The sequence below is a fragment of the Cervus canadensis genome, chromosome 17, assembly GCF_019320065.1.
Source record: "Cervus canadensis isolate Bull #8, Minnesota chromosome 17, ASM1932006v1, whole genome shotgun sequence".
NCBI classification, from domain to species: domain Eukaryota; kingdom Metazoa; phylum Chordata; class Mammalia; order Artiodactyla; family Cervidae; genus Cervus; species Cervus canadensis.
In genome coordinates, this window is record NC_057402.1 from 34,720,209 (window position 1) to 34,737,711 (window position 17,503).

General features: G+C 50.5%; 2 protein-coding genes across 7 annotated transcripts; one reads left to right on the forward strand and one right to left on the reverse strand.

Moving 5' to 3' along the window:
* Nucleotides 1–589: 589 nt before the first annotated feature.
* On the forward strand, nucleotides 590–7,950 carry MPI (mannose phosphate isomerase). 3 transcript variants are annotated; one of them, XM_043490057.1, is made up of 8 exons: nucleotides 590–670; nucleotides 1,165–1,292; nucleotides 2,629–2,829; nucleotides 3,563–3,704; nucleotides 4,367–4,549; nucleotides 5,899–6,072; nucleotides 6,755–6,963; nucleotides 7,270–7,950. In XM_043490057.1, exons 1-8 carry the CDS (start codon nucleotides 655–657, stop codon nucleotides 7,486–7,488), a joined length of 1,272 nt encoding a protein of 423 aa, XP_043345992.1. In that variant the 5' UTR covers nucleotides 590–654; the 3' UTR covers nucleotides 7,489–7,950. The 3 variants fall into 3 exon arrangements, with proteins under 3 accessions (XP_043345992.1, XP_043345993.1, XP_043345994.1); XM_043490058.1 differs by having other exon boundaries at nucleotides 648–743; XM_043490059.1 differs by having other exon boundaries at nucleotides 654–739.
* Nucleotides 7,951–8,572: 622 nt separating this feature from the next.
* FAM219B (family with sequence similarity 219 member B) lies at nucleotides 8,573–14,383 on the reverse strand. 4 transcript variants are annotated; one of them, XR_006273599.1, is made up of 6 exons: nucleotides 14,097–14,383; nucleotides 13,805–13,892; nucleotides 13,019–13,096; nucleotides 12,708–12,909; nucleotides 12,543–12,591; nucleotides 10,608–10,700 (listed from the first exon to the last, which is right to left on the reverse strand). XR_006273599.1 is itself a non-coding variant. In XM_043490061.1 (5 exons), the coding sequence occupies exons 1-5, from the start codon at nucleotides 14,290–14,292 to the stop codon at nucleotides 10,536–10,538; spliced, it is 573 nt and encodes a 190-aa protein (XP_043345996.1). In that variant the 5' UTR covers nucleotides 14,293–14,378; the 3' UTR covers nucleotides 8,573–10,535. The 4 variants fall into 4 exon arrangements, 2 of the variants coding, with proteins under 2 accessions (XP_043345996.1, XP_043345995.1); XR_006273600.1 differs by having other exon boundaries at nucleotides 10,609–10,697; XM_043490061.1 differs by lacking the exon at nucleotides 12,708–12,909 and having other exon boundaries at nucleotides 8,573–10,697; nucleotides 14,097–14,378.
* Between the last annotated feature and the right edge of the window lie 3,120 nt (nucleotides 14,384–17,503).

Consider the following 17,503-nt stretch of genomic DNA (forward strand, 5'->3'; position numbering starts at 1 on the left):
GAAGAATTGATGCTTTTGAACTGTGGTGTTGGAGAAGACTCTTGAGAGTCCGTGGGACAGCAAGGAGATCAAATCAGTTAATCCTAAAGGAAATCAACCCCGAATATTCATTGGAAGGAATGATGCTGAAGGTGAAATTCTAATACTTTGGCCACCTGATGCCAAGAGCTGACTCACTTGAAAGACCCTGATGCTGGGAAAGATTGAGGGCAGAAGAGGAGGGCGACAGAGGATGAGATGGTTGGATGGCATCACTGACTCAATGGACATGAGTCTGAGTAAGTTACAGGAGTTGGTGATGTTTAAGGAGGCCTGGAGTCCTGCAGTTCACGCGGTCCCAAAGAGTCTGATAGAACTTAAGAGACTGAAAAAGAACAACAATAAATATGTGTCCGCTGAAGGAACGAGCAAAAAAAAAAAAAAATGCTGAGACCTCAGATTGCCGGCTGGAAGGCTCTGTACTGGTGGGGGTTCCTTCTGCGAGTGGGAGTGTGGGAGAGGGATTCAGCCTGCCAGCAGTGGCCACACCTGGCACTCAGACGTCCGAGAAGGCGAGGGAAGAACTACATTTCCCATGAAGCTCTGGGAGCAGAGAGGCCGAGAGTACTGCCGGGAAAGACATACGTGCGAGAAGACCGGTCCGAGGCCTTGAGGATGGCCGCTCAGCGAGGTGGGCTGTTGACTGGGGTGCCAGTGAGAGTGCGGATGGATTGCATACGACCCTTCCTGACCTAATACGGCAGGTCGAACTCCGCCCCACCCTCTTGGGGCTCTGAGGAAAGATGAATGGGCGCCGGGCAGAGGAGGGGGCACCAGCGATGGAAATTGAGTCCTTATTGAAGCCCTCGAAAGGGGGTTTTGAGGGGAGACGGTTGCGCTTGGGTTACTTCTAGACTGGGTGCAGTGGAATAGGTTCCTCCCACGCCCTTCGCGTCACCGTAACGCAGTTATCTGCCTCAGGTCAGCAGGAGATCCTTACTACCCGTCTTACAGACGGGAACATCGAGGCATGCGGAAGAGAAGGGTCTCAACTCACAACCTACAAACCCCTTATTTGACTCTATCCCCCAGATAAAACCCTCAGCTCAGGTCTGGTTCCCCCGGGACAGGAGGGTCAGGCCTCAGGAGTGGAGTGGAAGCTAACGCTCTGTCTGTACCCCCCAGTATTCCCACTTTCCTGTGTGGTGCAGCAATATGCATGGGGAAAGATGGGTTCCAACAGTGAAGTGGCCCGGCTGCTGGCCAGCAGTGACCCACTGGCCCAGATCTCAGAGGACAAACCATATGCAGAGGTGAGACCCCGGCTGTATTTCAGCCTACTTGACCAGCTGGTGGGAGGAAGGGACTCCTCTATCAAAGGGGCTGAGGCAAGTCATGTGAATCTGAGGGACAGGGAGACAGCAAAGGGAGAAGAGGCCTTCTTAGGGCTTCAGATCTGTGCAGGTTGATGAACCCAGATGGCAGCACAAAAAGAAGTGAGGTTTTTGTCACTGAATTTTATTTTATTGAAGTATAGTTGATTTACAATGTTGTGTTAATTTCTTCTGTACAGCACAGTGACTCAGTTATGTGTGTATATGTGTGTGTGTGTTAAGTCACTTCAGACGTGTCTGACTCTGCAACCCTATGAACTGTAGCCTGCTAGGCTCCTCTGTCTGTGGGTTTCTCCAGGCAAGAATACTGGAGTGGGTTGCCATTTCCTCCTCTAGGGGATATTCCTGACCCCTATTCTTTTCCATTATGATTTGTCACAGAATATTAAATATAGTTTCCTGTGCTATACAGATGGGCTTCCCAGATGGTGCCAGTGGTAAACAGCCTGCCTGCCAATGCAGGAGACATAAGAGATGTGGGTTCAATCCCTGGGTCGGTAAGATCCCCTGGAGGAGGGCATGGCAACCCATTCCAGTGTTCTTGCCTGAAGAATCACATGGACAGAGGAGCTTGGTGGGCTACAGTCCATAGGGTCACAAAGAGTCTGACATGACTGAAGTGATTTAGTGTGTGTGTGCGCACACACACACACACACACACACACACACACACGTGCTGTACAGTATGACCTTGCTGCTGCTTATTTTATTTTCTATTTTTAGCACTTACTGAATTTTAATTCAGCCCTCCTTGACAATTATAATTTTTACTTTGACTGACTGACTTTTTTAATAACCTAAAATACATAGTTATCCTGCCCATTTAGTAAAGGAAAAGCCAAAACACAGGAAAGCATTAACTTCTACTTCTGAAATTGGAATAAATGAATGTTAACACCTCACAGAGCCATCTGAGAGTTAGAGCTTTTCAGTGGCCTTGACAGTGTAGGTTTCGTTCTCCTCATTGGACAAATGAGAAAGCTGAGACCCAGAGACAAGAAATTAAAACTAGCCCAAGCTTTCGCAGCTGGTTGGAGGCAGAGCCTCAGCTAGAGCTTGGGTCTCCTGACTCCTGGTATTCTGTGGTCTGCTGCCCCCAGTATGTCTGTGATGGTATGAACATTTATACCCAGTCCTAAGAGGCCTGTCTCAGGACTTGGCTGCTCTATGGGGAGCACAGGGTAATGGAGCAGGGCAGGCCAATGGGTGGTGCCCGGTTCTGCCTTTGTCCCTCCCAAGTTTTCTATTTTTACAGCTGTGGATGGGGTCCCACCCCCGGGGAGATGCCAAGATCCTTGACAACCGCATCTCGCAGAAGACCCTAGGCCAGTGGATTGCTGATAATCAGGACAGCTTGGGTTCGAAGGTCAAGGACACCTTTAATGGCAAACTGCCCTTCCTCTTCAAAGTGCTTTCAGTTGAAACGGCCCTGTCCATCCAGGCACACCCTAACAAGGTATAGCATCAGAGTAGGGCACGGAGGTCAGCTTAGAGAAGAGCTTAAGAGTCAAGACTCTTGGATAACTTTTACTTCTGCTTTTACCCTGCCCATGCCAGGCTCCAGCCCAGAATTAAATCCAAGCCTGACAACTCCCAGTTTAGCTCTGCAAGGCCTATTGCCAGTGACACATGTGGCAACTAAGTGGACAGCTGACCAGCCTGTGCCACGGCAGCTTCTCCAAGCTTCTGCCTGGCTCCCCTCAGCAAACCCCAACCCAGCCAATGCATATCTGCCCTTTATCCACTTGACTCTCAGAGTTCACCTTCCAAGGCATAGCAGTTACCCTAGTCATGGCCTTAATTCCACCCCCATGGTCTTTCTGCACAAGCCTGTGTGTGAGTCATAGCTTAAGCATTTGTCTGTCCAAACTTCATGAGCAAAGAAGACCCAGAGAAGAGAGAGATCTACCCAAAGTTACACAGCTTGTTAGTGTCAGAGCTTGGCTTGGTATTTGGGTCTTCTGGTTTGTAGTCCTGTTCAAATCTGCCCCAGCCCTACCCCAGAGATGATCCATGTGCCTGCATTGGGTTGGCTGAACCATGAGTTTCTGAATTATGCCTTGACTGGGCTCAGTGTCAGAGGCAGGAAGCTGACTGGGGAGGGTCAAGAACAAGGGCTGGTGGGGACTGGTGTCTTGCTGGGTGATGGCTGCACCTAACTATCCTTCTCTCCCTTGTTCATCCCATAGGAGCTGGCAGAGAAGCTGCACCTCCAGGCTCCACAGCACTACCCCGATGCCAACCATAAGCCAGAGATGGCAATTGCTCTCACCCCCTTCCAGGGCTTATGTGGCTTCCGGCCAGTTGAGGAAATTGTGACCTTTCTAACAAGTAAGGTTGGGCAAAATGCTAAGAGCCTGCATACTGGACCTAGGATGCAAGGGCAACCCGGGGCAGAGCTGGAGGCTGAGGACAGAGGCTGAGTGTCCCAGGAACTGAAGGGCTGTTTGGCCTCATGCATTTTTTGAAAATGATTTATATATGTATTTGGCTACATCAGGTCTTTATTGTGGCAGGCGGGATCGTCACTGCTTCAAGCGGGATCGTCATTGCATCTCCCCGCAATGCCCACCAAGCCTTCCCTCCCCACTTTCATTACATTGCACGGATGCTCTAGTCTGTGGCATACAGGCTCCAGGGTGCTCAGGCTCAGTAGTTGCAGTGCTCAGCCTTAATTGCTCTGCGGTATGTGGGATCTTGGTTCCCCAACCAGGTATCGGACCAGCATCCCCTGCATTGCAAGGCAGATTCTTAACCACTGGACCACCAGGGAGGTCCCATGGCCTCATGAATTCTTGATGTTCCTGGGGGAGGCTCGTGAGACCAGGCTCAGGTGTGGTTGCTGAGGGCTGGTCATGAGCAGTAAATTTTCACTGCAAAACTTACATAGCATTGCCTGGCTCCTTGGTTAGGGGTGAGACGGGGAGGCCTCCTCCAGCTTTCCACCGTTTATGGGTTCCATCTTAACCATTCCTGGCCTGACCTTCCTGCAGAGGTGCCAGAATTCCAGTTTCTAATTGGAGACAATGCAGCAGCACAACTGAAGCAGAGCCTGAGCCAGGACCCCGAGGCTGTGACCTCTGCTCTGCGGAGCTGTTTCTCCCACCTGATGAAGAGTGAGAAGAAGGTGGTGGTGGAGCAGCTGAACCTGTTGGTGAAGCGGATCTCACAGCAAGGTGGGTGTCTTAGGCCTGAACGCAGTGCCCCTTCCTGGGCCCCAGGCACAGTCACTAGACTGTAGGAATTGGATTCTCAACCCCTTTGCTCAAGTGGAACACCAAAATGGGTCTGACTTAGATGGCCTGTCAGCCACTTAGCATTTCTTTCCCAGTCTTTATGGAATGGGGCCCTGCTGCTTCCTAACTGGTTATCTCCTTTAGATGGGTGGAGACAGGCCGGCCTGGAAAAGTACTAGGATATCTGTCACCTGGGCATTCTGAGATTTCTCAGCCCTAGAGCTGCTGTCCAAAGGGTTTCATACTTTGGGGCTGGAGAACAGGAAGGAGATAAAAGGATCCAAAAACCTGAGGTCCCGAGCTCTCAGTCAGTAGGTCTTTCCTTAAATACCTGCTCTGGGCCCAACCTTGTGCTAATGAGAGTTCAGGAAATGACTTTGATGGGTGTGGTTGTGTCAACTTTGGGTTTGAGAGTTAATACAAGCAGTAAAGAGCAAGGCAGAATGGACTCTGCTAGGAGCTTATATGGCACACATGATGAGGTCCAGCTCCTTCTCCACTCTGCTTTTAGAGACACCCCCACCACACACACACAGTTAAGGAAACCCAGCTCACCACTCTCCCCTTCTCCCCACAATGCCCACCAAGCCTTCCCTCCCCACTGTAGCCCAGGCTGAGCTCATTCTCCCCTGGTCAGCCTGGGACACATTTCGGCCCTTGGTAGCATCCTGCCTCATGCTCTCTGGGGTGACCAACCACCACTGTTTGCCTGGGACTGAGAGATTGTCAGTGTTAAAGGGAAAGGCCTGGGCTCACTGGGACAGTTGGTCACCCCACGGGGAACCCTTGGGTCCTCTCCTAACTAGATTTTAAGCTCTTAGAGCAGTCGTCTCAACCAGGGGGCACTGGCAGTGTGGAGGCATCTTTGGTTGTCAAACCCAGGTTTGGGGTGCTAGTGGTGTTTCGTAGGTGGGGGCCAAGGATGCTACTAGACATCCTATAGTACATAGGACAGCCCCCACAGCAGAGTTACCTGGCCTCGAATATCAGTAATGCTGAGGCTGAGAAGCACTGTCTAAAAGGACTACACTCTAGCCCTTTTAGTGCCCGGTAGAGGGGTGGACATTTCAATAGTCAAAATGGGGAAAATGGCATCTGTGTAGGCTGGAATAGCAAGGAAGGCTGGCCCCCACAGGGTGGGGGATGTGACTAGGAGAACATGCCCACCCGTTCCTGGATTCCTGGACTAGGGTCTACTCTAGGACTCTCTCTGGCCAGGAGGTGGGGTGGGGAGTTGTGAATACCCTCAAGGGTTACTGAGTAGCCTTGGGGTGCTCTGTGACCCTCAGTGGCTGCTGGAAACAACATGGAGGACATCTGTGGGGAGCTCCTGCTGCGGCTGCACCAGCAGTACCCGGGTGATATCGGATGCTTTGCCATCTACTTCCTGAATCTGCTTACCCTGAAGCCAGGGGAGGCCATGTTTCTGGAGGCCAACGTGCCCCATGCCTACCTGAAAGGAGGTGAGCCGCATTTCAGCAGTGAGCCCCACGGCCCACCCTCTCAGGCCTTGTTTCTCCATCTGGACAGAACAGGAGGTGGTGGTAGAGGAGATTGCCTTTAAAGTTCCATCCAGCTCTGAGCTCCCAGGGCTCCTGGGATCAGCAGGGAAGTGACCAATTGGGTGATGAATGCCAGCTTGGTGCTGGACTGGTTGGATCCTGACACCACCCGTGAGCTCAGGACACCCTCACGTTAAGCCTTGTCAATGTGTGTGCCAACCACAGTTTGAATCCAAGCCTGTATTGGATCAAGGCCATTGTTCTCTCCCCTGCATCACAGTGCCTTCACATGTCTGTCGCATCTACAGAGATTTTATGTTAAAAAACACATTGCCGCAGAAGGGTATCACACTGACGGTTGGCTGTTTATCCACTTTTGGACAGGATTCTTTAGTAGAAGGGGTGAATACAGTGTTTCCAGAGGGTTGGAGCTCCCCCAGGGGTTAACATGACTTCCCTTGAGAGTGGTGGGTGACATCGCCTGTTTTTGGTATCTGTTATCTTAGCCCATTCTCACAGAAGATGCTGTTCACACAGTTTCATGTAATGCTGCTGGGAGCTCATGGCACTCAGGTTAGAAAGCCCAACCCTGGAGAGTCAAACTCCAAGGCACCCTTAGCACATGCCAACTGTCTGTCCCCAGACTGCGTGGAGTGCATGGCATGTTCAGACAACACAGTGCGTGCTGGCCTGACACCCAAGTTCATCGATGTGCCAACTCTGTGTGAAATGCTCAGCTACACCCCCAGCCCCAGCCAGGACAGGCTCTTCCCTCCAGCACGGAGCCCGGAAGACCCCTACCTCTCTATCTACGATCCCCCTGTGCCAGACTTCACCGTTATGAAGATGGAGGTGAGTGAGGGCTGTGGTGTTTCTTGTGTGGCATGTAGCACAACCCTGGCGAGGCCGCAGTGTGGGGTATACCTGGGGCTGGGTTTCCTTTCTGCCAGGCTCACGCGGTGGGGCAGCTGCCACAGGGCCTGCCTGTGCGTCTCTGTTACAGTGACCAGACAGGGGCCTCCGTGCTGATGAAAGCCTGAGCAGCGGGAGAAGGGGAAGCAGAGCTCTCCCTCTCACTGCCCTCGGGGTGGACCGGGGACCCCTGTGAGCTAACAGCAGCTCAGACCCTGCTCCATCGTGTTGTTTCTTCCTGCCCAGGTACCTGGCTCTGTCACTGAATACAAGGTCTTGGCCCTGGACTCTGCCAGCATCCTCCTGGTGGTGCAGGGGACAGTGACAGCCAGCACCCCCACAGCCCAGGCAACAATCCCCCTGAAACGTGGCGGGGTGCTCTTCATTGGGGCCAACGAGAGTGTCTCACTGAAGCTCACTCTGCCCAAGGACCTGCTGATGTTCCGTGCCTGCTGCCTGCTGTAGAGGCCACAGCCTTCCTGGCTCTCCTCTGCCAGTCACCCTACATCCTGGCCAGCCTCAGCTCCGCAGACCCAGCCCAGATCCCTTCCCTGCTCTGGGCTCTTCGGGTACACCCTCAAAGACTCGGGGAGAAGAGCTTGAAGGTGGTGACTCCTGAGCAGGCAGAGGCTGAACGGCCTTCTTCTTCCTGGTAGGAGGGGCCCATGTGAGGACTGAGAGCTGATACTCCCCCTTGGATCTCGCCACACTGGAGCCAGGCTCTTCTCAGAGCTCAAGGAGAGCAGCAGCCCTGTCCCAGCCTATGGCATTAGGCAGACTGGTGCGATCTAGGATTAGCTCAGCAGCAGTCACGGCAAGATAGGTAATTAATCTGTAAGAATATAGGGTTCCACAGTGCAGAGGGAAAAGGATAGCCCCGTGGCCTGATGCTGCTCTGTTAAAGCAATTAAAGATCACTTGTGTTGAGGTCTGTGGGCTAAAGAGCACTCAGCCTTTGCCATTCCAGTCCCTGAAGTGGGCTGAAGGAGCCCTCCCTGGATGTTGTCCAGTTTTTGCTTTATTCCAGTTTCAGACAGCTCCCTGAGGTAGGCAGAGGCATCTATGGAACAGGTAGCCAAAAAACAAAAAAACCTGAGAAGGGTCTGCCAAAGGGAACTCATTCTAAAGAGAAGTGATATGCAAAGGCCTGTTCTGTCCATGCTTTTCTGGTGGCTCAGTGATAAAGAATGCACCTGCCAATGCAGGAGACATGGGTTCGATCCCTGGGTTGGAAAGATCCACTGGAGAAGGAAATGGCAAACCACTCCAGCCTTCTTGCCTGGGAAATTCCATGGACAGAGCAGCCTGGCAGGCTACAGTCCATGGGGTCACAAAACAGACATGACTTAGTGACTAAATGATTCCATCCATGGTCTCCAATGAGGACTGAAAATGGCACCCACTGGGAACAGAAGAAAGGAGGGGTGGCCCTTGGCAGAATGGTCGTAGTTAGGGCTGTTAGGCTACTTCTTCATTTCAGAATTCAGAAGGGGCAATGACCATGGTCTAGGCTTTTCTTAAAAATCCTGTTGCAACACAGAGACAGCTCAACAGTATAACTGTATTTATTTCTACAAACTCACAAAGCTGTAGAAGCCTAAGCCAAGAGTTCTGTAAACGCCATACAGTACCACTCCCATCCGTGAGGTAAGCCGTCTCCCCAGAGTGCTGTCACCTGCACAACACCTCAGCACTCTTATTATTAAGGCAGTTTGGTTCTAGACACCTTGGTGCTTTTATTGGTGACTTTCTAGCCCATGGCTTCTTAGCCCCAAGCAATTGACCATTTGTACCCTGCCTTGCTATATGACGTTCCTGCAACTTTCTCTACAAAGGTAATGCCTCCCACAGATGGTTAACCAGCCCTGAAATATTCCAGGGAGAGGTGTAGCCAAATATACCAGTGTGGCTTTATAACAACAGCCACTGGAGGGCCTTGGTATTGGGGGCCCACTGCCATCCTCACCCCCAGCAGCTGTCAACATTCTGTCCCAACGAAATGAAGCAAGAGGCTGGGCAAGTCCCCAAGTCGGGACCACACCTCAATCGTGACTACCCTACCCCTGTCCACTCCCATTCAGTTCCATCTGGTTTTGGGTAAGGCAAAAAGCAAAAAAAAAAAAAAAAAGAACTACTGAAAAATTCCACAGAGAGGCCTGGTACAGCAAGAGATGCAATTTAGTAGGGGTCACAGGGGAGATTATGCCTGTCCTTGCTATGTTCAAACTGGGGGCTGACTGTAAAGCCCAATCCTGAGTATCCACTGTGGTCAGAGGAATCTGGATGCAATACAATGGCTCTCACTAGGGTGGAGGCAGGCCCTCTGCAATGGCAAGATTATCTCCTTAGGCTTGGGTGGGGCAGGGGGCTGGGGGGTGGGGGGTGGGGATAGCTGGGGAGCTTTCACAGGCCCCCCCTCCTCATCCTGTCAGCGCCACACGGCTGTGCAGTATACATCTCACCCATTGCTGCTCAAGTGTAAAATGTTAAACAAATGAGGGAATTCCGTGGTAGTCCAGTGGTTAGGATTCTGAACTTCCACTTCAGGGGCCTGAGTTCCACCCCTCCCTGGTTTGGGGCACTAAGATCTCACGAACCAAAAAAAAAAAAAAAAAATCCAAATGGGAAGGCACCTAACTGCTCCTGTAGCTCCCTCTGCTGGTAACCAAAAACTGCAGGCTTCTGTGGCAAGCTCCAGAACCTTCATTCAACCTTAGATCAAAGACTGGATAAAGATACTAGCTAAGACCAAGGTGAAGAATGGCAACCAAGGAAAGAAATTTTGCCTACCCAGTAGAGTGGTTTTTCTCTAACTAGGGGCGGACTGACCAAGTTACTAAGCTCACGCAGACATGTGGACCAGCTGGGAATGCTCAGCTTCCAAGGATTCTGGAAGCCTTGATCAGGCTGTGCCATCAAGCAACCTGTTGTACTCTCTGCCACAGTCATATAGGAACAACCAGCAAACATGTAACCCATCTTGGAGCTTGGAAAAGAAGAGAATATTGAATTTCCTGAACTGAACTGGCCACAAATAGTTAAATTCTTTTTCACAGACTCCCAGCTGCAAGCCATAAAGTGCTATTTTCTGCCTCCATGCAACACCAGCCAGCACAGCCTGGGCACAAAAGCTTCCCTTTTCCCTCCACAGAGCATCATGACAAATACCAACCAAGACGTCTGTAAGTTTCTCTCTTCGCCAATTTTGTCACTCAGCGTAAGAAACAAAACTCCTATGTTCCTGCCCTTATTAAAGCAGTTTCTCCAAATGCTACTCCAGCAGCAGAGGAGAACTGCAGAACTCCACCTGTCACCCTGTGACCCAGATGGGGGCCTCTGGTCTGAGAAGCACCAGGTTTGGGGTAACTGTGGTCACTGCCTTTCCCAGAGGGTCAGTGTCTCCAGTGATCCTGGGGTTGACAGCAGTGGGTTCCCACCGAACTCTGTGACCAATGCAGGGTCAACAGGACTCTGCAGGCATGGTGAGCGGGACCTGTCCTAGAGGGTTATGTCTACTGGAGGGTACAGGACGAAGAGGCCCCAAGACAGCACCAGCAGCAGGAGCACGTTGAGGTCATGGGCTTGGGGGGAATTAGGTCCAAGTCCTCATCATCTGGAATCTCATCCAAGTGATACCCGTCCTGGAGCAGCTGCCGGCTCACATCCTGGTTCACCTGCTAAGAGCAGGAGAGGAGAGAACTGTAAGCCAGGCCACAAGACAGGAATAAATGCTGCCCCAAAAGCAGACCCACATTTCCTCCCTGGAGCTTACTGTCCATTTCCCTCCTGTCCGTGCTCCGCCCTCGGGCCAGGCCTGCCCATCCCTGGACTACAGGAAGAAGTGCTACCTTTTCCTACCTGTGCCTCACCCAGCAGGGGGTGGGGGACATCCAGGGACCTGAGCCAGGACTGTCCAGGCTGCGCTGTCATGTGCGCCCAGGGAAGCTGCCCTCACCAAAGAATCCCAAGGCAGGTGATACAAATATGAGATTCGGGATTATGTCTGAAAGTCAAGCCCTGACCATTACCACTATGAACCCAGATTGGTTCCTATGAAGGCTCAAGAGTATGAACAATGGTACCAGCACAGTGGGGTAGAAGGGTGGAGGAAGATGGGTTAGAGTAGAATAGGGTGGGGAACAGCTTCTTCTGCACTGCCAATGTTACTCGTTGATGCCAACAGAGCTCATTCCTTGCAAAGTAGAACCTGTCAGCCTGGCTTCACCAGTTCTACTGAGCAGAAGGCAAATGAGACTGGGCAGTATAGGACTTCTCTGGCTCTTGGCTTATTTTTCTTTTCTTTGTTCTAACAATCTTAGGCACCTAGATATTCAAGGAGGATACAATTTGCAAATTGTATTCTCTGGCAGAAACTCGGGGTGGCCAAGGGTTTCCAGGAGTGTGAGGAAGAATGCCAGTGGTATACAGTCAGGTCCCCAGCACTTCACCTGTCAAAAGCAGTAAGCCACAGATGCCAGAACCTTCCGTTCCTGTTTTAGTCCGGACAGTCACTTTGGAAACATGTCCCAAAGGCCAGCCTAGGAGTACCTATCTCAGTCACAGTTCCCACAGATGGAACAAAGGAAGGAACAGAATTTGTCCAGCCTGGAAGTAAGCAAGCTTGGAGGATGGAAAGGGGAGGGACAGGAATGCTGATCTCAGGTAAAAGATGATCAAAAGAAGGCAGAGTAGAATTACTCTGTCACTGGAGACAGGACTAAGACCACTAAGTCCAAGCTGCAGAGACTTTTCCAATTAACAAGGAAGACTTTTCTATGAACTATCTGAATTGTGTGTGTTGCAGGGGAAGACCGGCAGCAAGGTTTCTTGGAGGTAGTGAGTACCCAATTACAAGCAGCATTCAAATAAGCATTTAGCTGGGATTTATTGAGAGGATTCCTTTTCTAAATGGTGGCCTGGATTAGAAGACTTGTGAGGTCATTTCCAGTCCTAAGAGTCTCTAGGAATTTCCCTGGTTGTCAGTCCAATTGTTAAGACTCTACACTTCTAATGCAGGGTGTGTGAGTTTGATCCCTGGTTGGGGAATGAAAAGCCTATATGCCAAAAAAAAAAAAAAAAGGTCTGGTGTCTCCTGGGGGCTTCCTCAGTGACACTAGTGGTAAAGAACCCTCCTGCCAATGCAGGAGACATAAGAGACTCTGGTTCGATCCTGGGTCAGGAAGATCCCCTGGAGGAGGGCATGGCAACCCATTGCAGTATTTTTGCCTGGAGAATCCCATGGGCAGAGGAGCCCAGTGGGCTATAATCCATAGGGTCACAAAGAGGCAGACATGATTGAAGTGACTTAGCATGCAGCACACACATAGTCTCCTGGACTTTCAACAGTCCTCTTCAGACACCTTAACTTCTGCTAGGGGAATAGGGTAGAGTAGAAGACTGGAGAACACACGGGAAGTCTGGTACAGTGCCATGCATATAGCAGGAACCAGACAAGTGTTTGGCAGTGTCTATGACTGCCTGCAGCCTGGCCCCACCACAGAAAGGTGCTCTTGACTTGCCTCTGCAGAGGAATACCCGGAGGAGTATCTGGATTCCAGCTCTCCATCACTAGGACAAGAGGAAGACAGTCAGTTCAGGGAGATGCCTGCGGAGCACAGCTACAAGTGGCAAGGTGCATGACATGCAAGGGGGTCTGGAGGACTTGTGAAGCAAAGACCACACACCACAGAACTCAAACCCATAATCTGCCATGAGTATCAATGGCTCCTTCTTGGCTCCAGCAGGGACAGAGTCACTGTCACTAATAATGCAGACATAATAGGGCAGGATGACAAGGTTGGTACTTCACATCCAAGAGCAGCAAGGTCACCTATGAGTCCTCTAAGCAAGCCATCCCGGAAGAGACAGTGCTCTGAAGCAGCAGCCCTGGAACATGCACAAAAGGTCTTGGAAGAGACAGGGAAAAAGCGAAGCAAGTTGTCTGCAATTTTATCCAAGGCACTCCCCAAGGGGTATTTCCAAGGACAGCACTTACCTGTCAGAGTCAAGGGACACCAGGTTTTCATCTGGACTCTGACTAAGAGCAGTGTAGCCCTTGTTAAACTTCACTGACCTGAGGGGAGACAGGGGAGAGACCAAGCATAGATGAAACGCCAGTATTTCACAAGGAAAGACAGCGTCCTTGCCCTTATGTGGAAAACAAAACAAAACAAAAAACTGACTGCACTACCCCTGACTTATCTTCTACCTGGACAGCCACCACTGCCTGCCATGTATCCGGCTACAGCTCCTTAGATGTTTACTTCCCCTCACCGCTCCCCCTGGTGCTTCTGAGGATAAGCACACCTCCTCTTCTAAGAATCAGGAAAAGCCCCATCTCCCCACTTTATTTAACCTGAGAACAGAAAAATCAAAGTCCTTAGGCAAATTCCTTCACCTGCTTTAGCTCAGGCCCTGGTGAAGGTCCGATCCAGCCCTCAGCGCTCACCGTTCTGTTAAGGAAAAATCAGTCCTAGCTGTTCCCACACAGCTCTCCATCCTCACTCCTGGGGACCCCAGCCACCATGCTCCTCCCTAATTTAGACAGTGATTGACCCTACGAACTGACAAAACTCATAGCAAAGCTCTTTCCTTGACACTATCACATCCTGGAAAGGAAAGAAAAGGTCGTTCCTCTTTCCATTTTTAAACAATGAACCCGACAGGCCGGCGTCAGGGGAATGACTAGCTCGGCTTTAAACGTGGGTACTCGATTTCCCAGCCTGAGTACTAGGGCCTACTCTGAAAACGCTTGCACAGAGGAGGTGGCGCCTGCTGAGACCTTTTCCCTGAAGAGTCGGGGCGGTTCGGCGCGGCCCCCAGCATGCCTTTTCTCCGCAGAACCGCCTTGGCCAGGTCCCGGTGCTTCTCTGGAAGTCAAAGGGCCCAGATCAGCGGGGTCATCCCTACTCCGCCGTGTCTCCCAAAAGCCAGGAGCCCGCTCTCCGAACAGATTTTCGGGTGCGGGAGCGGGCTGCAGTTGCCCCTCCGGGGTCGCCCCAGCGGCGCTCCGGAGCCAGCCCGGGAACGCGGCAGCCCGCCCAAGCAGAGACCCCTCATCGGGCCGCACTCACGCAGCTTGGCCTGAAGGGAAGGCGCGCGCGCAACCATGTACGGGCCCCGCTTCTCCACGGCCGCCGGGATCCGCTCCCCCAACCGGGGGGCTCCAATGCCGCTTCGCCCGGAGGGCAGCCCCGCAGCTCCCGTCCCGCTGGGCTGGGGTCCCGGGATAGAGCGCGCAGCATGCCCGTCGTGATCCGCGGTCGCCATCGCCCGGCCACGCCCCGCCGAGTCGCGAAGCCGCGCCTTCTGGCTAACCAGCCGCCAGACCAGCGGGAGGCGGTCCCTCCTGGAGCAAAAATGGCGGCGCGCAGGCGCGGGCCGTACCCGCCCGAGCTTTCTGGCCCCGCCTGCTGTGGGATTGGCTCAACTGTCCTCCTTTCCTGGGCCTGTGTTGTTTCAGTTCATCTGTTCTGGCACGTGTTCGCCTCTCGCAGTCGGCCTGAACCTGGTGATGTCAAGCCAAGTTCTGTCTCTGGTCGAAAGTCAATACCGGTATTTCCAAGGAGCTGCGGGTGTGCGCCCGCAGACTCAAAGCCCTGATGTCTGCGCTTTCTCCGCAGTGTCTCTGCACTGGTTCTATTGCCACAGCCGGAGCACCCCAGAAGCTGGATTGAATCGGAAAGCGAGCGGTAGGAGAAAGGGAGGTAATAGCGCCCTTCTCCAGAAGATGAAACAGGTCGGAGAGAAAGGTTCAAGGACCTTGTGGAGGTCACACAACTGGAGGCAGTTCCTTGGCTGATAGATCTAACGCCAAACCCTCGTTATTGCCAGCGCTGTGCAATGCCTGAGGCCTTGGATGAGGCCTGACCGTCTCTAAGCCTCAGTCCCCACGTTTCAAAATGCAACCAACATCAGTACCTGTCCTATAGAGATAAAAAAGGACAAAATAGGACTTGGGAAGAAAAGCGAAAGTGCGCTGAGTTTGTGTCGGGGCACAGGACTGTCATGGCTCTTGACTTCTCTGGTCCCCAAGGGATGTGCTTTTGGCTGGCTGGAAAGTAGCTCTAGATCCTTGTAGTAACTGCCAAGTCTCATGAGGCTGTCCCAAGGCTAATTTACTAGCTTTCACAGGGTAGGTCAACAGTGTGCAACTTAACGAATCCCCAGGGCCACCCAAAGAGTGGAGCGGGAGAGTGCCCTAGATGGGCTAGGAGAAGCACAAAGGGAAGCTAACTATTTTGGTAGATTCCACCGCTATTTTTAACCTCCAGAAACAACCATTTCATATGGCTTGACTTAATATTTAATCCTCCTGACCTCCCAGTGAAGCACTGTAACTCCCATTAAGCAAATGAGAATTAGATTTGGTCAAGTTCACCAGTAAAGTGGTAAACCTACAATTTGAACCCAGCTCTCTGTGGATTCTGAAGAGATGGTTTTTCTCATAGTTGTCTGTTAAGTTGATGGATACCTCACCAAGGGCCAAATAAAATGTGATCAAAACCCTCTAATGTCACAAAATCTCTAGGAACTTGTAGGGAAAGGGTCTGAGTGCCCTCATCCATGACACTCCTGGGTCTCATATCGTGGCAATCCAGCTAATTGGCATATGGTTGAATATGGGCCCTGAATACAGATAACTTGCTCTGCCATTTACTGGTAAGTTATTTAACTTTCTATGTCTCAGTTTCTTTAACTGAGGAATGGGGATAATAATAGTACCTATCTAATAGAATTATGAGATTAAATTGTAAAGGGCTTGGAACAGTACTGCCATATAGTGAGAGCTCAGGAAATGTTACCTCATGAAGCTTACACAGTGTTTTAAGGATTTAGTGTTTATTTTCTCAGTTGGCTTTACAGGCTTCCAGGACAGACCACCTTAATGATATTTTTATCCCTTGTTTTCAGCACATAGTAGTACATATTTGTTGAATGAATGTCCTGTTTCCCTTCTTAACTTTTAGTCAATTTAATAATAGAACTTTGGGGCTGGCAGGAATCTTAGAGATTTTATAGTCTAAATTCATTTTATTATGAAGAAATTGTGATTACCCAACTGCCTTGATCTGGGTGTGGCAGTTCACTTTTTCCGCTTAAGATACTGTATTCACTAGGAACCTAAGAAAAATGAATAACTTCCCATTGCCCAAAGCGAATAGCAAAGATTAAAACCTAGGTTGTAAAAAAAAAAAAAATAAAACCTAGGTTGTGAGGGGGTGTCTCCAGGGCAAGAACTGCTGCAGCACACAGGGCATGAAGCCTGTCTTCCTCACCCCAGCTGCTCAGACTCTAACCCAGAGTGTCTATGCTGGCTCGCCTCCTGGGCTGGAGATCTGTAATTCTTCCATCAGCAAACCTTTATTCATCTATATGTCAGGTGCTATGCTGAACCCTAAAGATCTAATGAAGAACAGGACAAAAAAGGTACCTCCTAGTCTCTGATTCTCAGTATTCTTTCTTTTTTTCTTTGTTGTGGGTTGGGGGAGATTCTTGGCTATTAGGAGTTAAGACTCCTACCCTGGCTTTCAGACACTCATGCCCCCATGGAGCAGTCACATTTACGTTTTCTTTTTTTTTTTTTTTAATATTCATAGAAGTTTTACTTGTAAAGCAAAGAAGTAGTCTTAGCTGGAGTCCATGGGGGGCTCTGGAGTATGAACAGTACCACCAAGTTAAGCCCAAGTCACATTCTTTATTTTTGACTCCAAATCATGGGAATCCTACCCATCCCCTAAGTTTTCTGGTCCTGGGACAGATGAATCTTTATGATCAGTTGAGAATTCTAGTTCTGCTGTCCATTAAATTTGAATTCCTTATCTAGACAAGTATCTGGGATTAGGTATAGAAAAGAATGGGAGACTGGTGAATTTATTTTTTATTGAGGTATAATTGACCTCTAACATTATGTGGATTTCAGGTGTACAACATAATGACTTGTTATTTGTATACATTGTGAATGTATACAACGTGTATACATTGTATACATTGTGATAATCACAATTAGTCTAGCTATATTTTGTCTCTTTTTTTTATGATTAAGACTTCTAATTATTTTATTATGATTTAAGACTTCTATTATTTTAGCATCTTCAGTTCAGTTCAGTTCAGTTGCTCAGTCGTGTCCGACTCTTTGCCACCCCATGAATCGCAGCATGCCAGGCCTCCCTGTCTATCACCAACTCCCGGAATTTACTCAAACTCATGCCCATTGAGTCGGTGATGCCATCCAGCCATCTCATCCTCTGTCGTCCCCTTCTCCTCCTGCCCCCAATCCCTCCCAGCATCAGGGTCTTTTCCAATGAGTCAACTCTTTACATGAGGTGGCCAAAGTATTGGAGTTTCAGCTTCAGCGTCAGGGCTTCCAATGAACACCCAGGACTGATCTCCTTTAGGATGGACTGGTTGGATCTCCTTGCAGTCCAAGGGACTCTCAAGAGTCTTCTCCCACACCACAGTTCAAAAGCATCAATTCTTC

Excerpts from the sequence above, each read along its gene's own strand:
- MPI (XM_043490057.1), top strand. Across the intron at positions 3,705-4,366 it reads AATTGTGACCTTTCTAACAA|AGGTGCCAGAATTCCAGTTT; the intron begins GTAAGGTTGGGC and ends ACCTTCCTGCAG. Across the intron at positions 4,550-5,898 it reads GAAGCGGATCTCACAGCAAG|TGGCTGCTGGAAACAACATG; the intron begins GTGGGTGTCTTA and ends TGTGACCCTCAG.
- FAM219B (XM_043490060.1), bottom strand. The coding sequence starts at position 14,292 with ATGGCGACCGCGGATCACGACGGGCATGCTGCGCGCTCTATCCCGGGA. Across the intron at positions 12,592-13,018 it reads GTGTCCCTTGACTCTGACAG|TGATGGAGAGCTGGAATCCA; the intron begins GTAAGTGCTGTC and ends CTCTTGTCCTAG. Across the intron at positions 10,701-12,542 it reads CCGGGTATTCCTCTGCAGAG|CAGGTGAACCAGGATGTGAG; the intron begins GCAAGTCAAGAG and ends TCCTGCTCTTAG.